Source organism: Ochotona curzoniae, unplaced genomic scaffold, assembly GCF_017591425.1.
Source record: "Ochotona curzoniae isolate NIBS_2020 unplaced genomic scaffold, NIBS_Ocur_1.0 contig_1, whole genome shotgun sequence".
Classification (NCBI taxonomy): Eukaryota; Metazoa; Chordata; class Mammalia; order Lagomorpha; family Ochotonidae; genus Ochotona; species Ochotona curzoniae.
The window spans coordinates 36,940,417-36,963,928 of NW_024464918.1; the positions used below are offsets into that span (position 1 = coordinate 36,940,417).

General features: G+C 46.9%; 2 protein-coding genes across 4 annotated transcripts; one reads left to right on the forward strand and one right to left on the reverse strand.

The window, feature by feature from the left end:
• The first annotated feature begins 610 nt into the window (after positions 1–610).
• On the forward strand, positions 611–10,813 carry UBE2B (ubiquitin conjugating enzyme E2 B). Of its 3 annotated transcripts, XM_040971822.1 has the most exons (6): positions 747–933; positions 2,764–2,844; positions 3,930–3,955; positions 6,919–7,008; positions 8,582–8,670; positions 9,531–10,813. In XM_040971822.1, exons 1-6 carry the CDS (start codon positions 890–892, stop codon positions 9,657–9,659), a joined length of 459 nt encoding a protein of 152 aa, XP_040827756.1. In that variant the 5' UTR covers positions 747–889; the 3' UTR covers positions 9,660–10,813. The 3 variants fall into 3 exon arrangements, with proteins under 3 accessions (XP_040827764.1, XP_040827773.1, XP_040827756.1); XM_040971830.1 differs by lacking the exon at positions 2,764–2,844 and having other exon boundaries at positions 611–933; XM_040971839.1 differs by lacking the exon at positions 6,919–7,008 and having other exon boundaries at positions 704–933.
• Positions 10,814–17,504: 6,691 nt separating this feature from the next.
• On the reverse strand, positions 17,505–23,277 carry CDKN2AIPNL (CDKN2A interacting protein N-terminal like). Its single transcript, XM_040971852.1, has 3 exons — positions 22,997–23,277; positions 22,178–22,277; positions 17,505–18,276 (listed from the first exon to the last, which is right to left on the reverse strand). The coding sequence occupies exons 1-3, from the start codon at positions 23,245–23,247 to the stop codon at positions 18,265–18,267; spliced, it is 363 nt and encodes a 120-aa protein (XP_040827786.1). The 5' UTR covers positions 23,248–23,277; the 3' UTR covers positions 17,505–18,264.
• Between the last annotated feature and the right edge of the window lie 235 nt (positions 23,278–23,512).

Sequence of the window (23,512 nt, forward strand, 5' to 3'; positions counted from 1 at the left end):
CCCCTCTGCAAGGCAGGCACAGGCAGTCCTTAACGAGGCATTCCACGGGTTTTTTGCTCTGCGGCCTCAACACCCCACGCGGAGTTAGTGGGAAAATTGTAGTTCTTTCAGTCTTGCTTCCTGCTCTACATACTAAATGTGATTAAGAAAGTAATCAAACCCTGAGTTATTTTTTATTCCCTTAAAAAAAACAACTTATAAAACAAGTCCTAGGTTCCGTCACAATCCCCTTGGGAAGGTCCCTGTTATCTGGGGCAAAAGAGGAGAACAGCTAATAACAAGGGTCTCGCCGTCCACTTCCTAGTCCCGACCCACACGCAGGTTCAGGGGGCGCTCTCACGTGAACGCAGCGTCACAGGGACACGTGGTTCTAGACGCTTCGTCCCCTCCCCCTCAGGGGGTGGATTGTTGACAACGCCGCCGGAGGTCACGTGATCTTACGTCATCCCTTCGCCTTCCCCCTGAAATCTCTGGCCCCGGATGCGGTCCCTCTCGCCCCACCCCGCCGAATCTAAGTTGGTGACGGGGCGGGGGGGGGAGGAACAAACTAGTATTTCGGTTTCGGTGTCGCTTAACCCACAATCTCTGGTCTGAGCACGGAGAACCCCAACTTGTCGTTTAGATCAGGAAGCTGGGATGACACCGCTGGCGGCCGCCGGGCTGCGAGAGGCAGCTCCGCGCCGCTCCGCCCCGCGGCGGCCCCTGCCTCCATGGTAGCGGCGGAGGGCGGAGGGATCTGGAGGCGGCGGAGGGAGACGTCATCGCGGGGTTGTTTGTGCAGTCTCGGCGGCGGCGCTGACCCGCAGTGATTCGGCCGCCGCGCCGGGGTGGGGGGGCTGCGCGGGACTCTTTTTTTTCTTCCAGGTTGACCGCGGGGCAGCTGGGGAGCATGTCGACCCCGGCGCGGAGGAGGCTCATGCGGGATTTCAAGCGGTAAGGCTCCTCTCTTTCCCCACCAGATGGCGGCTCTTTCCTGGAGCTGTGGGGCTGCAGGGCGGGGATCCGGGACACCTTACCCCGATGCCCGGCTGTGGGCCAGGTGGACCGACGGAAGAAGCCCTGTACTAGGCTCGGCTCTCTCGCCCTTTCGATCTCGCCGCTCGCTCCTGACGAGTGAGAAATTGAGATAATTCTCTCCTCCCATCCCCCTCGACAGTAAGAAGGTGGCCAGCGGCTGGCTCGGCGTCCCTGCTGTTCCCTCCGGCCCGTTGTCCGAGCGTCGCCCTGCACCCTGCGGCGCCCCTCTCTCTACCTCAAAGTGGGCTTTGCGCCTCGCCTGCTGCAGCGGTCAGCATTGTTCTGCCGCTCGGGGAAGCAGGGTTGGGACGAAAAGCCCTCCCTCTCCCCCCCTCCCCCGTTCCTTTCCTTTCTGCAGGGAGGGAGGGTGGGGTCGGCCGCGCGAGGTCCGGAGGTGGTTAACACCATCCCCGAAACCCGACCCTGCCCGCGCCCGCCTGCCAGGACCTTGAGAAGCGGCTTCCGAGCTGGGCTCTGGCCGGCCAACCCGGCTGCCAGCAGCAGCAGCAGCGCCTTTGGAACCGGGCTCTGGCTGGTGAATCAAACACTATCTATAGCTTCCCGAGCCTGGACCCATGCCTCCGCCCGCCCTGGCGCTCACCCGCTGCTCCCAGCAGCCTCCTTTTGTAAAAGCGCTTCGTGTTGGGAGTATTGCCACCCTCCCCCCCTTTTTTAAAAATCTTGTCTGGAGTATTGAGAGGTAGACATACACGAGTGAGAGAAACCTAGCCAAGTTTTTCGAGTGGCCAGCTCGCCTTAATTGAAACTAGATATGTGGTAGCAAAACTTGGATTTGTCGCTCAGGAAGTTACCTACCTCTCCACTTCGCCATCAGAAAGCCTTATGTAAGATGTTGGGAAGCCATTGTCTGGGGTTTGGACATTGAATTCACTCTTTGCTTCTCTTAGCAGTTTCAAGGTGTAGCAGTATAGTTCCTCTGGTTTCTGGTTACCAAATCATGTTCTTAATGCAACTGATTCCAAAGTTATATGAGAACAAGCGCTCATGCAGCCATCTCTGTAATGTAGCAGTTGATGGTGGCAGTCCCCCGGAAGGGACCTCTGATGCAGACATCTTGTTTGTAAAAGTTTGCATTCAGTAAGTTTGATGTGCTCGCACGGCTGAAATTCAACTGGTGAAGCTTCAAGCCCAGGTCCACTGTAGGCACCCCCGCCTCCCTCAGGGTCCTTATTGTGAGTGAGGGTAAGGTGGACCTTTTGGTGTTTGTTCCAGAGTCTTGAGGTGAGGAGAACTTGAGGGAAGCTTCCCTGGCAGACAGGTTGATGTCTTTTGGGGGGATTGTTGGGCAGCCCAGCTTCTGCTTGGATTACTCTGAAAAACCATTGTGGTTGAGTTGAGGAAGAAGCTGCAGGCACTCTGGTGCCCACACTGTCCCTGAGTCAAGGGCATTGTCAGTGCAGTGGGCCCTCTGTGGGTGCCCTCAAGTTTGCCCTCCAGTGTCCTTTCTGGCACCTGTGTTGCCCACCTGCTGCGCATTGGAGCTGCAGAATCTGTAGTTCTGATTTAGTATATTTTGTTCTTGAGGGTCAAGGAGGCCACGTGTCTTCCTGAAGGGTGATTGCTGGCCCACTTGGTTCAGCTCTCCCTGGCGGATGGGCTCTGTCTCTGTGTGACAAGGAGGTGGATTCCGTTTGTGTCTGAGTAGATGGGGCAGAGTCCACAGGTGTTCTTGGCCGCCTGCGTGGCTCCTGTTCCCCTTTGACAGTGACTACTCTGGGTTTCTAGATTGCAAGAGGACCCTCCTGTGGGTGTCAGTGGCGCACCCTCTGAGAACAACATCATGCAGTGGAATGCGGTTATATTTGGGTAAGTTGAAAGATTTCAGCAAATAAGAGTGGTGACTCTAGAAGAAAACTGAACATTCAATTACCTGGCAGACGGAAGGAGGTTGAACAGCAGCAGCAAGATGAGTTAGAACAGTCTTAGAGGTACACAGTGTGTTTGCACTTCGGTGGCATCACATAGGGTTTCATACTCACCCTGTGTTTACATTATTAAAAAAAAAAATAACTAGTTGAAACTAAATGAAATAATAAGAGGAAAAGGAACTATTTTGTACAAACTGCCATGCCAGTATTTATGTTCTTATTATTTTGGAGCCAAAACAAAAAAGTCTTGGAACCAGAAATACTGAGAACTTGCACTGTGGCACAGGTTTAAATGCAGATGTTTCACATCCCGGTGTGAAGTAACTAGAGCCATTTGAGAGCCAGTCTGATCTTACACATTGAACGTATTATGGTCTGCTGTAGAACATTTCCTTTGTTGCTCTGGTTTTCCCTGACTTGCTTTCTTTCCCTCACTCTTTTTAAACCAAAGTGTCGTGCTAATACTTAAAATGCTTACATATAAACCCCCAGGAGTTGTCAGAGAACCAGCTGTAAGTCTGCATGTGGTGGCTAGTAAGGCAGCAGAGGCCACTAGGTCCATTCTGTGAGGCTGTGACCTGGACTGAGATTTCTAGTGGGCCCTGCTGCTGCTGAGAAGGGTGAGGTTGGCAATGGCCTGAGCAAGCAGGTGCTGCCCTCGGCCACCCCTGTGCTCGGCGGACCTGAACTAGAGCTCTTGCTCTTTGGGAAGCAGGACCCTTCGTGTGCCAGTCAATAACTCTCCATTATGGTCTGAAAATGAAAAGGTGTTTTTTCTCAAAGGAGAATACATTCTGATAAAATGCTTACTATTTATAAACTGAATTCTTCCTGTGTTAAAATTGGGGGCAAGGTGTTTGGAGTTTTTGTGTAAAACCAGGAATGTGTCTCTTGCCTGCTCCTGTGAAAGCCCAGGCCTCAGTGGTCCTAAAACTCCATAAATCACTGAAATGAGGTTCCACTCGTGAAGATCAAGAAAAAGAATGAAAACCTGTTTTTAATTAAAGCTCTTCTTATTTTCAGACCAGAAGGGACACCCTTTGAAGATGGTAAGTCATTCTTCACTGTGTTTTCTTGAGGGGTAAATGGGCTGTTGTGAGTAGGAATTAGAATGTCAGTGTACTTGAAGCAGGTTTCTGCTGTTGGTAGGTCAAGTGAAAAGTAAAGCTTCCAGGAATTGGCTGTATGATAGATGCTTTCCCCATCAGCTTGGTCAACCTCATGGCCAGTTTCTAGGTTATTTCTGACGCTTGTCCACAAGCCAGAACGGCAGGGTCTGTGATCACCCATAAGCAGTTAGCAGTCTGTGTAATCCACGTTGCAAGTTTTCACCAGGCACCTTAATGTTTATTTATCATTAAGCTTATCAAATTAACTGATGTTTGGCTTTTCCCTAATTACATGAATTTTTAAAGAAATTGTGAAACAGCTTCGTTGCAATGATTAAAGTGACTTCAGAATTGATCCCTTGAGGGTTTATATACTAGAATGATACCTGCAGCGCCATTTGCTATCAGATTATATCAGGGGTGGACTTTGGCATCTCACATCTCTGCAGAGTGTCTGCCAGCAAAAGCTGCTTTTACCCAGACATGTGCCATATTGGTGGCACAGAAGCAGTCATGGTAAACTGCTGCTAAATACTTCAGTGTCTCAGCAGCACATCACGATGGGCACCAGCATGGGAAGGTGTTAAAAAATCGCTTTAGAACATGGTGGAAGGTGCTGGGGTGTTGAATTCTGTCCTTGTGTTGACATCCTGATGAGGCAGGAGTAGTCCTGCTGCTGCACCCCTGGTGTCACGGTTGCATGGAGCACAGACCTGTCCTCAGGTCTGAGGTGCAGCTTTTGTCCGGGAACATGTTCACTTGGAAGAATGATGGACAGACTGGACAGATTGTTCAGGTTCAAATGTGAGATTATGGTATTCAGGGCCTGTTGCAGTGGGCTCTTGGGTTATGGAAAGCAACTGAAAAAAAAAGCTGCTGCTAAAATGATGGCTTCTCAGCACGTCCCCTTTTCTGCTGAAATTACCAGTGATGCCTGCTGTTCAAGTCTTTGAATAGTATACGAAGGAATGTGGCATTATTTGGAAGTTCTGTAAATCTTGACAGAATCTGTATTTTCCTCATAATCAAAAAATAATATCACAGACTAGTGATAACAGGTTTATATAGTGTGCAGATGTCAGTGTAGCTGAGGGCAAAATGTTTCTGTATTACAGTGGTTGGAGATTCTGTTTTGCAACAAACCTTTAACAAAATTAAAAACTACTGCTTTGGTGTAAGAGCCAAAGAAATAATGTCTATGGTTTTCTGAAGAGATTATGAAGACAGTCCTTTCTTCAATTATAAATTTGTATGAGGCTGGATTTTCCTCAAGCAAATGTACTGTACAGCATATGTAACATTGAGAGCAAAAGCAAGAGAATGCAGCCGCCTCTGTGAAACCAGTCATTAATGAGAGCTACGTGTTTGATTAAATATGTCACATGGTTTAATATGTAATGCATTGAATTACTTTTCAGTGAATTAGTAAATATTTTTGACTTCTTAGTTTCTGCTCCCAACAAAAATGACCTCAGTAGTTCTTCCCAGCTGCACTGGAGGCAGCCTGTGCAGAGTCACAAGAGCCACTTGCCTCCCTGGCAGGAGTTCTTGTAAACTGTTTATTGGAGACATTATTTTAAAATTAAATTATGAGAAAGATGGATAGAAAATATAATAATTGGGCCCGGCGCGGTGGCGCAAGTGGTTAAAGGTCCTCGCCTTGCACGCCCGGGATCCCATATGGGCGCCGGTTCTAATCCCGGCAGCCCCGCTTCCCTTCCAGCTCCCTGCCTGTGGCCTGGGAAAGCAGTCGAGGACGACCCAAAGCTTTGGGAACCTGCACCCGCGTGGGAGACCCGGAAGAGGCTCCTGGCTTCGGACCGGCATAGTATCGGCCCGAGGCGCTCACTTGGGGAGTGAATCATCGGACGGAAGATCTTCCTCTCTGTCTCTCCTCTCTCTGTATATCCGCCTTTCCAATGAAAGAATAACAAAAATAAATCTTTAAAAAAAAAAAGAAAATATAATAATTACTCAGACTTCACTCCTGTCTTGCTGGGGGTTTTTTTTGTTTGTTTTATTTGTAGAAAAGCCATAAATTGATATGGCTTTACATGCATCCATTCCCAGCTTCCTGTTCAGTGAATTCTCACTGGAAGCTTAGCCTAAGAGAATGAAGTGGCTCTTAAAACAAACTTAGATAATGGTTTGCTTATGGTTTTATATTGCATTCTTATAGTTAAAATGTAAATTTTGAACATGAGTATACTTATGTGTATGAAGTTAGAAAGGCAGACAGACAACCATTGAGAGTGCCTGTCTCTTGGAAATGGGATTGGAGTTTAGAGACCTTTAACTTCTGGTGCATTCTGTATAAGTGTGTGTGTGTGCTTAACATACCTGTGGCTCTGCTGACCATTATACACTGATTTAAACTTACCAAAATGGACTGTGCTGACCTGTAGCCAAGTGCAGCTAAGCAGACCTAGGCTTCATGTCGTTGGGCCGTTGGTGCATGGCTAGAGCTGGCCTTTCACCTCAGCACTTGGACCTCCAGTCAGGGTCTTTGGCCATGTGGTTGACTCCTCTCAAAATCCTTTGGCGTGTAAGAAGAAATAATATATGAAGCAGGGAAAAGGCAGCCTATGCTTTCCTATTAAAAATGCTTCTTCCAGTAGGTGTTTTAAATTTGTGTAGCAAGAGCCCACTTGCCTTCCAAAAATAGGGCAGTTAATACTCCCAACAATGGCACATAAAAGTGCTGGTTTCCCAGGTGCTTGTCAATGCTACCTGTTAACAGTCTAAAATAAGTAGACATGTATTTTGTATGCTAATCCAAAGTTAACATAGTAGCTTTTATGTGGTTGCATAAAAACCAGTATGGAGTTGAAAATTAACTGGTAAAGAAAATAGGAAGTTGTGCTTGTCTTTACTGTCGTTATCTTGGTTTGTGTTTTATCCAGGTACTTTTAAACTAGTAATAGAATTTTCTGAAGAATATCCAAATAAGCCACCAACTGTTAGGTTTCTATCCAAAATGTTTCATCCAAATGGTAAGTAGCAGTTTATTGGATGAGGAGGGTGGTGAAGGGCTTTTGCGTGCTGTCCCTTTTCTCTTCCAGTTAGAACCCTCTTGCATGTACTGCTTCCCTGCCCAGGTCAGCCCCATATTTGTCACTTCCTGTATCAAAAGTTCCTGGTTTGGGTTCCAGTGTCTTGCTTCTGATTTGGATTCCTGCTAATACACACCCTGAGGAGCAGGTTCATACATGTGGAAGACCTAGATTAAGTTGTTTGTTCCTGATTGTAGCCTAGCCCAGCCCTGGCTGTTATAGTCTTTTGGGGGAATGAGTCAGAAGATGGAAGATTTCTTTCTGCCTTTCAAATAAAATGAAAATACATTTTTAAAATCTTTTTTTTTTTTTTAAGATTTATTTATTCTTATTACAAAGTCAGATATACAGAGAGGAGGAGAGACAGAGAGGAAGACCTTCCGTCCAATGATTCACTCCCCAAGTGACCACAACGGCCGGTGCTGTGCTGATCTGAAGCTGGAAACCAGGAACCTCTTCCGGGTCTCCCACACGGGTGCAGGGTTCCAAAGCTTTGGGCCGTCCTTGACTGCTTTCCCAGGCCACAAGCAGGGAGCTGAACGGGAAGTGGAGCTGCCGGGATTAGAACCGGCGGCCATATGGGATCCCGGGCATTCAAGGTGAGGATTTCAGCCACTAAGCCACGCTGCTGGGCCCACATTTAAAAAATCTTGAAAAAAAAGTCAATAAATCCTCCTCTGCACACAAACAAAAGCTCCAAAGTGAAGCAAAGATGGTTTGTTTGGATAACTTCTGAATTAGATGTTTAAGTCAAATTGATTTCTGCAAATCTGAAAGTATTTGTCACCTGAGATTTAACTTTGAAAAAAATAATTTGGGGCTAACACTGTAGCACAGTGAGTTAAGCTGCCATCTGTGACATGGCATCCCATATTGGGTACTAGTTGGAGTCCCAGCTGCTCCAGTCCAGCTTCCCTCAGATATGGCTGTGATAGCTGATGTGCTTAAGCATCTGCCACCCATGTCAGATGCCTAAAGAAGCTCCTGACTTCAGCCTAACCCAGCTCCGGCCATTGTGGCCATTTTGGGAGTGAGCTAGGAGAAGGATGTTTGTCTTCTCTTTATCCCCTCCCCCCCCCCCCCGTCAATCTGCCTTTCAAAATAGTTTTGTTTATACAAAATTGGGACCAGGCATCTGAAGCATACATGTATTTTTTTTTTAAAGATTTTATTTTTATTGGAAAAGCAGATACACAGCAAGGAGAGACAGAGAGGAAGATCTTCCCTCCAAATGGTTCACTCTCCAAGCGGCCACCATGATCGGAGCTGAGGCTATCCGAAGCCAGGAGCTTGGAGCCTCTTCTGAGTCCCAAGGCTTTTGGCTGTCTTTGACTGCTTTCCCAGGCGACAGGCAGGGATTTGGATGGTCCTGCATACATGTATTTTTTAAGTTCCATAAGGATTTATTCTTTTATTTGGAAGGCCAAGTAACTGTGCACGCATGCATCCTGTTTGTGCTGGATCTCTCATGTTATGCCAGTATTAATCTATACCTGATACGTTGTCTTTGCAGTGTATGCTGACGGTAGCATATGTTTAGATATCCTTCAGAATCGATGGAGTCCAACATATGACGTATCTTCTATCTTAACATCAATTCAGGTGAGGGTATGTTAAAGTGTGTCATCATTTCTTAACATTTTATGAAATTGGACCACATCTTAAAGGAGCAGTCTGAAGACCGGGGGAGACTCGGACAGAGCTCTGACTAAAAGTTGTGATTTTCAGCCGACTGGTCAGTGTGGCACCTGTTCCATCCTCCTTTTCCTTACTCCATCTGTGAGTTATGTGTTCTTATGGATCACACTTACACTCAGGTCCCTGAACCATAGCTGCAGGATGTGGAGAAATAAATATGGTACCTTAGGAACCACGGGGTCCTAAAGAAACTGCCAGGTGTGGAGAAAGACTGAGGTGTGGCCAGAGTGCCTGGCAGTCTGTCAGAGTGAGAGATGTGGGAGGTGTAGAAGTAAACATCTTGGCTTATATTATAAACATTCTCACACTTTTTAAATTCCGTTTACCATACAAGCATTAACCTCAGCCTTCCTGTTTTATTACTGCACTGTGAAACGTGTATTTTGTTGATTAAATAAGATTGGTCCCCAACCCCAGCTTACTAGCAGATATTTGGAAAGCAACTACAATCATAGTTGAAATGTGGGAAAATCTTGATTACTAAGATGTACATCAACATTCTGTTGTAACCACATGCCACTACTGATCTTGTTAATATGAAAGTCTCATTGCTGAGCAGTATTGCTTTTTTTTATTTTATTGCAATCTGAGGTTTGAAGGCTAGTGGAGACTACTATTCTTAGAAGCTTTCTAAGAATTAAGACCTAAATATATGACATTCAGTAGTTTCAGTAGAGTAGTTTTTCTAGACTCCTTATCTGACTCCTGATCCAGTACAAGGTGTTACTGTGCCAACCAGTTTTTTCTTCCCTCTTTTCTTCTAGTCTCTGCTGGATGAACCAAATCCAAACAGTCCAGCCAATAGCCAGGCAGCACAGCTTTATCAGGAAAACAAACGGGAATACGAGAAGAGAGTTTCAGCAATTGTGGAGCAAAGCTGGAATGACTCCTAATAGACACCCGGCCTGTCGGTCTCTCCGTCACTGTTGTGCATAATTGACCTCCAGTAGAAAGGCTAACAAATTTTAAGTGCCACAGGTTTTAAGGATTCTGCAGAAAAAAAAAAAAAAGAAAAAAATCCTTCAGTTTAGAACCTACAAAAGCTTGTGTATCTTGATTAATGTACTTTTTATTGCATGGTGTGAACTAAGTTATTGCTGCATAAATTTGTAATATATCCTGTTTGTATTTTTTTCCAAGTGTATAATGTTGGTGTGGAGTTTTCATGACAGAATATACACATTTTGTAAATCTGTACTTTTTTCAAATATTGAATGCCTTATTTTTTGAATTCTTTAGATTTTTAAATTGGAGAAAAGCACTTAAAAGTTTTTTATATATGAATATTACATGTAAAGCTGTTAAATACATAACTTCAGTGCAAGACACTTTGTCACTTATTTCCTTATGTGTGTAGGAGGGAATAACTCCAGCTTTCCATCAGCTGATCGTTTTGTTTCCAGTTTCAAAAGAACATACTTAGAAAGACTTGAGGTTTGATTCTGAATACAAGTTGTTATCTCCAGCTCAGTTTGGAATGTGCCTGTGTGTATTTAAAGGGTGTGATGCTAAAGAGAACCGGTTTGATTTGTCCAGCTCTGTGCTCCAGCCACCTGACTCAAGCCGAGCTGGCTCTTGCACTGGACCTTCTGCGGTCCCACTGTGTTCCACCCTTGACGCCTTGACCAGACACAGAGCCGCGATGCCACTTGGTAGCACTTTGAAAGGTTTTTGATGACAACAAACAGTAAAGCTGTAGAGATTCATCCAGTCATGTGTCCACACCGGTGTTCATGATGAACTGGTTACAGTGGTTTGAGCAAGACAGATAATTTTGAAAAAGAGTTGTTGGTGTGATTTAAATATTTGCAAGCTACCTTTTAATGCAATTGCCTGTTTATATTCTGGGAAAATGTATTAACTCCAGGGCCCACTGAGTTGGTTCTCTGTGGAGATGTTTTTATCTGCTAAGTTGTATAACAGTTTTCCTGTATCTTAGTTGACTGGAGAAAGTTGAAACAGTATTGTAGAAAGTTAATCTAAAGCTGTCTGATGCCTTCAGATAGTACAGAAAATGGAAAATGTATCAGTAAATTCTGTTGAACTACCTGTGTAGTCTGATAGTTGAAACAGCCGTTTGAGTAACCCTAAGAGTTTGTTGTCGTATACCTTGTAGCCACATAAGAATAAGCTAACAATTTCCTCTGGTGGAAAAGTGGGTCTGGTGTTACCTAAAGTTTCTATGCATTAAGCAGAATAGTGGGGTGGTAGCCTTTACATGCTCCTTGGTGAGCTGGAGGTTAGATTCTGATCTCAAGGAAAATGAATTGTGGGCATCTACTCCAGTGACTCCTGGATTAACACTGAGCAGCTCTAAGGGTTCCCCCTCTTATTCCCTTATATGCTGTTTGCAGTGTGCTTCAGCACCACTGCCACCTTTTATTTTTTCCTACCAACTGGTTCCCCCCACACACTGCATTTTTTTTAATAGATAACTATTTTTTACTAGTTGCTGGGAAGGCAGATTGACAGAGGAGGAAAGACAGATCTTCCGTCTGCTAATTCACTTCCCAAATGTCGAAAACAGCTAGAGCCTAGCGGATCTGAAGCCAGGAGCTTCTCAGTCTCCCACATGGATGCAGGGTCCCAAGGATTTGGATCATCCTCTTCTGCTTTCCCAAGCCACAAGCAGGGAGCTGGATGGGAAGTGGAACAGCTGGGACACAAATCAGCACCCATGTAGGATGCCAGTTTTCGCAGAGGATTGCCCGTTGATCAATGACACTGGCCCCTCTCCCCTTCTAAAGCGAGCATATCAGGTATTGAGGCAATTACAACGAAGGTGCAGCTTCCTTTGCAGGGAAGTCAGTGAGCTTTAACTCCTACACTCAATACTCAATACGCACAGAACGCGTTCCAGGCTCACGTGGAGGAAGGAGGGGGATCCCTGGTATGGTTCTGTCTCTGAGAAACCACTCTTTTTTTTTTTTTTTCCCTTCAGCCTCTAAACAGATTCCTATTTCTTGGGCTAAATATCAGAAACAAGCCTTCAGTTCGTAAGGTTATGTCATACATAATTGTTTACTGAGCTTTAGGTAAATTTTATAGACATCGCAGGGAACAAGTTGTTTCTGTAAGAAGGTACGTTGTTGATGTTATAGTTTAAACGCACTTGTGACACAGTTCCTCTGTCGTGATAACTTTAGCATGGAAGTTTGGTACTGTTGTAAGCACTTAGCTGATTTCATTCAAACTGAGAAGCCTGGGAGAGTAGGCACTGGTATGTAACAGGTGGAGTGACTTGGCCGAGGCCAGGAGCTGCTAAGTGATCCTGCTGGGCTTTGTCCAATCTGGTCCTTACAGCTCTCAACCACCCAGTAAAAGGCTTTCCTGTTCATCACTTTACCTCTCAAAAATGTACACAGAAGTCTGCATAGGAATATTCTGATAGAGGATTATAACTCCTTTTCTTCCTTCCCTGGAAATACCTTGAGTCTAGGATATCTCCAACCCTAAGAGAAGGTTCCATGAATACAAGTAACTCTGGAATTGATGTGAATTGTTCCATAGGTGGAAGACCACCTTCGTGCCCACTAAACTAGGTGTCAAACCTGGAACTCGGAGCTTGCTTTGGGTATGCAACACATTTTATCTCAGTTTTCCCAAGTTTTGGGAGATAGGGATCAAATTTCTGGGTCTTTATGGTGTTATTAGTCCTTTCTATTGTATTTGGTAATGCACACTTCTAGCAGAGCCTGCCAAGTATTTGGGAGTTTGCCAGCAGAAAAAGAGATTAAAGATAAGCTCACAGTATTGGTTCAAGTCCCCGCTGTTCCATTCCCAATCCAGATGCATATTCATACACCTGGGAAAGCAGCAGAAAACCTGCAAGAAGCCTTGGACTGGCCCAGCTCTTAAAACCAGTGGGTGGAAGAAAATCTGCCTTACAGTTCTTGGGAAAAAAAAAAAAAAGCCCACAGGCCAAGGGCAAGTTCTGCCTATCTTCACTGCAGCTTTTGAAACCACTCTTGGAAAGCCTTGAAATGTTTCTACTAGGATTTTTTGGTTTGTTTTTTTAATTGGGCTAAAAAAATGAGCTTAATGTGCCTGTCCCACAGCCCGACCCTAGCTCTTCAGTGCCTGAAATAAACTCTAGAAGGACTTTGACATGATCAAAGTTCAGACTTGGGGAAGCACTAGTCTGTCGGAATGATATCCAGAAACTGCCATTTCATGAGTGCACGTGGAACTGTAACCATAGGACGTTTATGATCCTGACTTCTGGGTGGATACATTTGCAAAGGCCCTGACACACAATGTGTCCTGCTGGGAGGAAGCACACAGGCTTCCCATGGATGACAAGTCCATAGGTAGTGACGGTCCTGGCTGCAGGAAGGGGGTGTCTGCAGGTCAGCTGATAATCGGGTCTTACCTGCAAGTCAAATCCTTTGAGTGCCTCTGTGTAAAGGGGATCAGAGCAGACTCCATCAGCCAAAACCATCCCCTTTCTGGGAATGAGGACTGATTATCCACCGTCCTGAAGGCTGTCCAGCAACTATCGGGCAGACCTCTATATAGCAAAGGGCTGGTGATGCTGCTTGTTAGAAACCCAGAGGATAAAGTGGACCTCCTCTACAAACTAAAGACCCTTGGCAAAGAATACCACCCACCAGCTGAACTGGACTAATAGCACTCCCACCAAGAAAATGCTGCAGCCCTTTGGCCCCTGCCAAAACTGGTATATAACACTAATTTGGAAAGTTTGTCACTGCTAGAACAAAGAAAACAAGGACTTAATAGTAACTTAATGAAGTAGGTGAGCAATTACTACTTCATTCTCAGCAGGTTAATTTCTCCTCCAGTAGGGAAAAAACAGATGCTTTTGCTTGGCCTGATAACCATACTGGGCAGGGGACGGGGAGGAATCCAGACTCCAGTCTTGGAAATCCCACCTCCTGGAGAAGCTGCATTACTAACCTTGCCGGCTCGGAGGCTGTGCTCCGTGATGTGCTGAGTGATGGCTTCTTGCAGTGTCAGCTGGAAGGTTGTCTTTAGAGACAGGACAGTCCCGGGGTGGGTACTAGGGACCCTGTGTAAGCCAGCAGGTCAAGAAGGACAGCATCAGGGCCAACAGTGGGCAAGGTGGTCAGTATGATGAGCTCTACCAGGGAAATCCGTTCCCCTTCCTGGCTTTGGTTGGCTTTTCCTAGAGTTCACACATTGGCTCTTGGGCAAGGTCTATGCATAGGGCAGCTTCCCAACAGGCCATAATCATCATGGCTCCTCCTCAAAGTCAAGTCAGAGCTCCAATAGTAAGACAAACATTATAAATGCTCACAATCAGAATCTGTTTTCCTGACAGCCTCAGGCTGGGCAAGTGGCCTGGGGGACAACAAGGACCTCTAGGCTCCATGTTCCAACTTCTTAGGAACACATTGTAAAAGCAGAGAAGAGAGCACAGCATTGTAGCACAGGGAGTTAAGCTGCCACCTGTGACACAGGCATTCCACGTGAGCATCTGAGTTCTGGCTACTCAACTTTTTTTTTTTTTTTAGGATTTATTTATTTTTTATTGGAGAGACAGAGGAAGATCTTCCATCCACTGGTTTACTCCAAGTGGCCACAACAGACAGAGCTGAGCCTATCTGAAGCCAGGAGCCTTTTCCGGGTCTCCCATGTGGGTGCAGGGTCCCAAGGATTGCTTTCCCAGGCGACATGCAGGAGGCTGAATGGGAAGCAGGGCCATTGATTAGAACCAGTGCCCATATGGGATCCTGGCACATGCAAGGCGAGGGCTTTAGCCTCTAGCCAACCGCACCAGAAAGTGGTTTTCAGGATGTAGGACGGAGAATGGTGAAAAGCATCACTGAGCACCTGAGCTGCACTTGCTGTTATTGCCTGCTTCTCACAAGAACCTTTCCTAGTCATTGTCCTTTTAAACCAGATTGACTTATTTGAAACAAAACAGGAGGGAGGCACAGGTCTTCCATCTGCTGCTTCCCTCCCTAGATGGGCACACAGCTAGGTCTGCTCTCCATATGGGCAGCAGGGGCCCAAGCATTGGGCCATCTTCCACTGCCTTCTCAGGCACTTTAGCAGGATGCTGGGTGGGAAGGCCCAGCAGTTGATACTCTAAGTAGCACTTTGATATTGGAGGTATCACAGTAGAGGTTTAATACAGTAGGTCACAACAATGCCCCCAGGTGTTTTGATCTTGTTTTTATTTTAGATTTTCTTCAAACTCACAGTGGTAGAGATGGAGACAGAGATCTCTCTGCTGGTTCACTCCTCATGGCTACAACAGCCAGAGCTGGCCAAGCTAAGCCAGTGAATCCATCCAGGACTCTTATGTGGGTGGCAGGGACTCAAGGCACACTGGCAGGGAGGAGGATGGGAAGCACAGTAGCCAGGATTTGAACTGTTGCTCTAATATGGAATGTCACATCCCAAGTGACTTACTTGACCGTGCCTAATGCCTGCCCCTTTAGTCAGAAGTTATACTTGGGGGGGCTAGCACAATGGCTCAACTGGCTAATCCTCCTGTTACAAGTGCCAACATCTCAAAGATACCAGTTTGTGTTTCAGCTGCTCCTCTTCCCATCCAGCTTCTGTTGGGGCCTAGGAAAGCAGTGGAGGATGGCCCAAGTGCTTGGGTCCCTGCATCCACCTGGGAAACCAGAACAAAGTTACTGGCTCAACTTCAGCCAGTGTGGCCACTTGGAGAGGGAACCAGCAGATGGAAGATCTTTGTTTCCCCTCGCTGTATGTAAAATCTGCCTTTCCAATAAAAATGTATAAATAAAGAAGTTTTAATTGGGTGCTCATTTCAGTAGCACATGTACTAAATCCGAAGTTATACTTCAGGGCCAGGCCACGGTGTACCAGGTTAAGCCTCTGCCTGTGACAACAGCTCAGTTCCAGTGGCTCCACTTGTAATCCAGCTCACTGCTGATGACCTGAAAGGATGGCCTAAGTGCTGGGCCCCTGCTCCCACCTGGGAAACCTGGAAAAAGTTTCAGGCTCCTGGGTTCAGAGTGGCCCAACTCCAACTGTTGGGGTCACTAGGGGAGTAAACCAGCAAAGGGAAGCTCTCTTTCTCTCTAAAAACTGTGTTTCAAATAAAAATAAATCTTTAACAGAAGGAAAACTTGACCATGGCCCGTCCTCTGACCTCCACCCGATCATCTTAGGCAGGGCAGTATAAACACCAGGACCTCACAGTTTGTATGCAGCATGGGCTCTTGTCTCAAAGCTGGCAGTGGCCACTTTCACTTTCCCACAAGGAGTGCTACAATGCAAACACTTAGATTTCTTTGCTACTTTCTATTCTAAAAATATACAGAGGATAAAATTGTAATATTCATTAATTCTATAAGTGAGATAGTCACTGAGGTTGTACAAGAAGTAAAACACTTTAGGCTTAAGAAACAATGAGGAGGGCCTGAAGCAGAGGCCTAGTGGCTGAAGTCCTCATCTTATACGTCCCAGGATCTCATTTGGGCACCAGTTCTAATCCAAGCTGTCTCGCTTCCCATTCCAGTTCCCTGTTTATAGCCCAAAGCCTTGGGACTCTGCACCCACATGGAAGACGAAGAAGAAATTCCAGGCTCCTGGCTTCAGACTGGCTCAGCCAGGCTGTTGCAGCTTCTGGGGGAGTGAATCAACAGACAGAAGATCTTCCTCTCTCTCCCCTCCTCTCTGTATATCTGACTTTGCAATAAAATAAATAAACCTTTTTTTTTTTTTTTTTTTTTTTTTTTTTTTTTTAGATTTATTTTTATTATTTTTTTATTGGAAAGGCGGATATACAGAGAGGAGAGACAGAGAGGAAGATCTTCCGTCCGATGATTCACTCCCCAAGTGAGCGCAACGGGCCGATACTATGCCGATCCGAAGCCAGGAGCCTCTTCCAGGTCTCCCACGCGGGTGCAGAGTCCCAAAGCCTTGGGCCGTCCTCGACTGCTCTCCCAGGCCACAAGCAGGGAGCTGGAAGGGAAGCGGGGCTGCCGGGATTAGAACCGGCGCCCATATGGGATCCCGGGCGTGCAAGGCGAGGACTTAACCACTTGCGCCACCGCGCCGGGCCCAATAAATAAACCTTTAAAAAAGAATGAGGGGGGAAAAAAAAGGAAAAAGACCATTAGAAAAAATTTTTTGACCAAAGAAATCTCAAGAATAGGAGCTTGAGGATGTCATACCATAATTTAAATTTTATTACTTTATTTTGGGATATTATACATATAAAATGAAATTCTTGAGAAACCTATGAAAAACTCATTTTTAAATGAGTAATCATACTCCCCCATTTCTTAATTTGATCTGTTAAGTCTTACAATCCTGTCCAAATAATCAGAATAGAAATGGCTAGGCTACATTTGAGGAAAAGATAACACTAAGTTCACCAAGTTGCTGCCCTTGTCTTCTAACACCGGCTGGCAGCCTTACTGTGGCTTATTCTGTAACTTCGGTGGCTTCCATTTTCCACGTAAGGCTCATTAGAGTGGAGAAGCTTACAGATCAGAGATCCTGACTTCATCACTCAGTCCACTCTGGTGGCCAGGAGGGAGGCCGGCACTAGAAGCTGCCCTGATGTGCTGTGTGAGCTTCACTCGGAGCCCAGACTCTGCAGCTCCCCTTCAGAGGAAGCTAAGGCCAGGTCCACAGCCAAGCACAGAGACGCCTGTGACTGGAATGAGCGTTCACACTGCTGTCCCCAGTGACGGCCCTCCCAGGATCCGGGCCTATGGCAGGGATTTACAGCTAAGACACAAGAAGACAGGAACGAAATAAACACAGTATTCAAGGGGGAACAGTCTCCAATTTTACAGCTAAGGAGGATCACACTCTTAAGTATTTGTTAAAAAGTATATATGTAAGGTGGTTCCTCAAGTCGGAACTTGAGCCTCAGGTACCCTCCTGGGCGGGGGAGCGGGCTTTAGTCAGCAGCCAGGAGCCCCACGGAATCTACAGCTAAGGCCAGATGCTGCTCTGTAGACTGCCTCTTCCCCTCAGGCGGCGCGCACCTCAGGCACGTGATCTGCTTCCCATTTCCTATGAAAAGACTTACTCTGTACCAGCAGGGTATGGATACAAGACAAACTTCAGGTTGGCAGAAGGAAATAAAAGGATCTGGTTTGCATCAGTGGGAAAAAAAAGCCATAAACAGAACCACGCTTACACACACACTGTAGAAAAATCTAAACTATAAAATTATTACGTGCCATTATTACATCAATATTTATAAAAAAAAGCATTTGAATAAGAAGTTTGGCACTTATAAAAAAAAAAAAGGAAAGATGGCTTATGGCTTGTACAACGTTGTTGAGCTCATCTTAGATGCCATGATTTATAAATACATAAATACCCATGCATATTTTTACAGTGACAGCTACTGGAACGAGGAAGACTTTTGAAAATGCCAATTGAGACAGACTTTCTCACTCCACCTGCATCTTCCTGTTGGCAATTCTGGAAGTCTCAAGAGCTATGTAGTCAGTGTCCAGTTCATCGGTCCCCTCTGTAAGCCTGTAGCTGATGGAAATCGGCTTATCTTCTGTCTCAGCTGTGATGCTGGTGGAAGAAAGGAGAAACAAGGGTTACTCAAGCATGTAGTCCAACGAAGGAATTCATCTTCTTTCAGTTAACACACAGCAGTGCTATGTACGACTAGGAAACTAATACTGGACTACAGTTAAGAAAGCTCAGCACAGCACTGAACACACCATCCAGCCTCATCCTCCAGTCGCTCATCATCTAAAGTGATAACAGAAATACTTAAAATACACTTTTTCCTGGTATACACTACAGCAAACTGCTCTGAAGGCAAAAATCATACACACACACACCCCTTGTTCTAAATTAGAAGCAGGCAGATTCAGGTAGCAGTTCACAGCATTTCACATGCAGTCAGGCTATTTAGGGGACATGAAGGTGAGGTATTCCTGGATTTCACACTATTACAAGCTGAAAAAGCCTATCTTCAAATAGTAGTAAACTGCAGCAGCTTTTTCTGGGAACTCTCCAGCACCTTTGCTCAATTTAAATTTGGCCTTGGACAAGTTTTAAGTAGGGTGTGGAGAAATCACCTTGTATTTGAATGGATTTCCTTAACACTTAGCAGTACAAGTGAATCAGTCTTTTCAGTAATCGGAGATTTCAAGGTTTGACCTATTTCCTGGCTAAGCAGTCTTTAAGAGATGAAACAGACAAAAAAGGCCACAGCCAAAGCTAACTGTGGGGCGTCTCTGCTTTGAGAGGTGTGCAGTGTCCTGTCAGAGAGCCGACGGAAGCTGCACGGCAGCTGCCACTGGTTCTGGTGGCTGTAGGTTCAGTCTCGGGCAGGTGCTGCTTCATAGAGCTGGTTGTAACTTCTCCGGCTTTCCTTCCAGTGGACAGAGACAAAGAGAGCTCCACTGAGCACTTTCTGCAGGACCCACACCCTCTGGTTACTCGTGCCCAGGCTGAATACCCGCGCCAGTACTGGCACTGTGCAACTCAGCCCTCCATCCAGGGGAGCACCAGAAGTCACCTCAGGGCTCACTGGCCCCTGACAGCCTTCTGAGTTGCAGGCACACGTGTTTGTGGAACATTCACCTCTCAAATGGAACTACTATTCAAATTGCCATTTTTCTTGGGATAAAATGTTTTCAGGGAAAAATGGACCGTGTAATTCAGATGACGACTCCTCAGTCACTCACCCTCTCCTTGATGAAGACACTGCCCTGGACAGTCAGCAGTGACACCCTTACAGAGGCTGCTGAGCTTGCTGTTAATTAGCATTCATTAACGGGTAAGCGGGGTGCCCACCAAGGCTGCTGGTAGACATCCAGGGATCTCAGATTGCTTGTTTAATATTTGTGTTTGAAGAAAACAGTATCTCACACTACACCTGTTGGACAAACCCCACCTGTGGGAGACCAACTCTCATTTAAAAAAAAAAAAGTTGGTTGGACAGACAGCAGAGTTGTTCTTGCCTCAAAGTTGCAGAATGCCCGTGAAGGACTTGAAAACTCTACCTGAGTGGGCTTATGTCTGTCTCTAAGTCATCACTGTGTGCTTCAGAGACACCAGGCGACTAATTTTCACTTTGGAAATAGCTTTAGATCCAGCTAAACTCTAATTTTAGCAGATCAGTTCCAGGAATAGTAACAGACGTTTTCAGGTATATACATCATGGATTTTTGGGGGGCGGGGAGAGGAGGGGGTTCTCAGGCCTGGCCAGGGAGCCTAATGTTTGCCAGCCTCTACTGTGCATACAAACTAAAGGCAAGGAAGAATACTGCCACCAAGTGCAGTGGCTCCTTCCAGCGGGTCCTCAAGGCACCTGTCAACAACAGGGGCAGCCTCCTTAAGCCCACATCTGCTGTGACACACAGAAGAGATGAGCAGCTCACAGGATGGGCTTATCCAGACGACTCATTACTGGCAGAGCTCCACACACTCTCCAAGTAGTTCAAAAGCCTCAAATAACCCTACTTACTAAGAAAATGTAGCTCTTATTTGAGTGTCAGGATACACATGCCCAGTGGCCCCTTTCCAACATGTGGCAGTTTAGACAGACCCTTCCATGCAGTTTGCACCCACAAGTCAAGACATATTCTAATCTCTTAAATTAACACGACTGGAAAACTACAGTTCTACCTTTCAGAAAACACAAGACAGAGAAACAAACCTGAGAGAAGGGAGAAAACCTCTTAAGAACAAAAAGGGACCAATGTGCCACAGCTGCTGGCAAGTGAAGGGTTGTCACATTCTCTGCTTGTTCTGTGCCCCACGAAGTACACTGCAGTGGTCAGCAGCCTCTGCCCTTCCCAGGCTGGGCCCCCAAAATTCAAGGATCCCCAAATTCACAAATATCTAATTCACAAGGCTGCCTGGATTAAAAACAGTAGCCACCTGCTAATTTATTATAATTAATACATTAATTGATTATAAAACAAAACGGTGCCTTGAGCAACAACCTGAAATCTCTGGCTTCAAGTTCAAATCAAAAATTAGCAAAGAGGACAGAGTTGTGGCACATGTGGTTAAGACACCACTTGGAGCACCAACATCCCTAATCAGAGTACCAGTTCAAGTGCTCATGGCTCTGGCTCCAATCCAGCTACTGCTAAAGGCAGCAACAGATGGCCCCCATTACTCATGTGGGCTATCCAGATGGAGTTCCGGGCTCCTGTATGGTCCAGCTCCAACATACACAGTAGTGGGCATTTGAGGAGTAAACCTCTCTTTAGCCTTCTCTGCCTTTCAAATAAAATTTTATATACACCACCTGAAATCCACCACGATGTCCTGTTTGCAAATGAAATGCTTTCTGGGCAGCTGAGAATTTAACTTCATGAAGTCCTCCAGAGACATTATTTACCCTGCTTTCTCAACCAAGATGCAAAGAGGGTGAAAGAGTGCCTTAGCTAGGTCTCAGAAGGCAGACCGACAAAGAGCTCAGCTATCCTTCCTGTCTGGTCAGTCCTGGGAGGATCAGCTACTCTGCAGTATTCCTATCCTGAGTGTGAAGTACTAAGGGCGCTTGAGGCACCAACAAGGTTACAGTGTGCTCTGAAAGACACTTGGGTCAAGTACTCAAGGAATCCTGGGAGACGAGGGAGCAATTAATTCTGCTGCGAGGGACACTGGGACAAGTGGGAGCTGGCAATCCTGCCAAGTGGGGAGTAATGATGACCAGTAGGCAGGATGGCAGCCGCAGCCCACCTGATAACTCAGTAACACTCCACCAGTCCAGCTCCAAGGCCAAGAGAGGACTCTAGGCCAAGCCCATGGCGCACAAGGTCCACGGCCGAGGGGAAGGGCCCTGCAGAGCACGGGACAGTAGTGGCATCTGGACATCACTCCAGCCATGTTCCTAGCAGCACATTGCTCACCAGAGACCAAATCCCAACCCACCCTCACTTACTGTGGAAACAAAGTATTGAGTCTCACATAACAAGTGGGAAACTGTAGCACTCCAGTCAGTATTTTGAAAATCAAGCAAAAGCAATGTTCTTAGACAAGCAGAAGAGGTTGTTCATGTTACTTTACCACCAGTGTGCACTTTATTAGGAAAATCAAAACGAAAAGCTTCTTCCTCAGGGCAGCAAACAGCAGCATTCCAGATACCACACAGTGATGCAGCAGGTTACCCCTTCCGCTTGTGAACCTGGCAGCTCCTGTCAGAATGTCAGTTCAAGTCCCCGCTGCTCCACTTTCCCTCCAGCTCCTTGCTGGGCCACGGAACTAACATGCCCAAGTGCTTGGGTTCCTGCCGCCCACGGAGGAGACCCAGATGAAGCCCCAGGCTCCTGGTTCTGGCTGCATCAGCCTTGGCTATTGTGGAGCTGCAGGGAGTGAACCAGCAGATGGAAGACCCCTCTCTTCCAGTCTGTTGTTCTGCCTTTCACATGAAACAAATAAATATACTCAATTACAGATCATGCACTCTACCACTCCATCAGATCCACCTGGCAATCCCATGTACCTTTTTCATTAATTCACTTCTAGTAGTGAACTGTGGCAGGTCTTCCACTTCAATTCCATCAGCCATTTCCATCACCTTGTCTAAAAGGTCTTTATTGTAACTGCAGAATAAAAAGTAGCAATGTGAAAACCTTGGAAGAATCACCTGTCCCAGTGGGCCTCAGGGGACTGCTGGAAACTCCTGGGGAAACCAGCACAGCTCAGTACATGGTTGAGCTCTGGCAGCAATGAATACCAAGAAAACCAAAGGAGCAGGTAGTTCGAGATTTACAAAAACAGCGGGCCCCTCTGCTTAGCCAGATATATGTCCTTGGACATGATATAGGAGGCAAAAAGATTCTTTAAGGAAAAAAAAAAAAATAGGTGGTAAATTGGTATAATCTTGAATCCTATAAACCACACAGTCCCAAAAGGCAGAGAAGAGACTGTTACGTCGGGTTCTTTGCCCCCACCTCCTTTTCTAAAACATCCCAACTTTCTCGAAGCCAAACCAAGTGGCTCAGGCCTGCAGCGGTCATGTGATCTGCACGAGGCATATACTGCTATCTTCCCCAGTGCTTCGGGCATTACAGGGGTACAGGGAACTTCTCGCCATGTCAGGCGCTCCCCAGCAGCCTCCTGCCCTGCGGGTGCAGTCGCCAGGAGCCAGTGGACGTCTCAAAGTGAAGGGTGGGAGGGATGAGACTGGGGAGGAACCGCCCTCCCTCAGCCGGGGTCTCTACCCGTCGGTGGGCCACGAAGGGCCAAAGAAGTAAGGGGTTACAGAAACTAAGGCCCAGGGACGGCCGGGATGGGACTCAGACGAGCCGAACGTTCGCACCTGCAGCCCAGGAAGAGGTGGTTGGCCCACACCATGGACAGGGACAGCAGCTGGTCCAGACGGCCGCCGCCATCGGGCGGGTCGCGGTAGTCGGGCAGGTGGCGCAGGATGAATTCCATGCGGGCTTTCCATTGCTTCTCGCTCTCCGAGTAGGAGCGGAACTGCTCCGCGAAGTCGGCCGCCTGCCGCACACCCGATACCAGCTCTTCCACCGCGGCGGCGGCAGCGGCGGCCGCCTCGCCCCCGACCATGGCACCCAGGACGCCGAGGAGGCCTCCGCCGCCTTCCCGACGTGCACCGCGCCACCGCCCTCCGGCCAGAGCGGCCCCGGCGGCGCGCGACTGCTCCGGAGCTCTGACCTGGAGGAGCGCCCTCGCCTGGCGCGGCGGCCTGCGCGGGGCTGCCGGCCTGGGGTCCGCCGGGGGCCGCTCACGGGCCTACCGGGCGCGAGGAGCCGGGGGCAGAACCGAGCCCCGCGTCCGCCCCGAAACCACCGTGGGCAGACAGATGCCAGCG

Excerpts from the sequence above, each read along its gene's own strand:
- UBE2B (XM_040971822.1), top strand. The coding sequence starts at position 890 with ATGTCGACCCCGGCGCGGAGGAGGCTCATGCGGGATTTCAAGCG. Across the intron at positions 2,845-3,929 it reads TGGAATGCGGTTATATTTGG|ACCAGAAGGGACACCCTTTG; the intron begins GTAAGTTGAAAG and ends TCTTATTTTCAG. Across the intron at positions 3,956-6,918 it reads AGGGACACCCTTTGAAGATG|GTACTTTTAAACTAGTAATA; the intron begins GTAAGTCATTCT and ends TGTTTTATCCAG.
- CDKN2AIPNL (XM_040971852.1), bottom strand. The coding sequence starts at position 23,247 with ATGGTCGGGGGCGAGGCGGCCGCCGCTGCCGCCGCCGCGGTGGAAGAG. Across the intron at positions 22,278-22,996 it reads CACCTCTTCCTGGGCTGCAG|TTACAATAAAGACCTTTTAG; the intron begins GTGCGAACGTTC and ends TTTATTCTGCAG.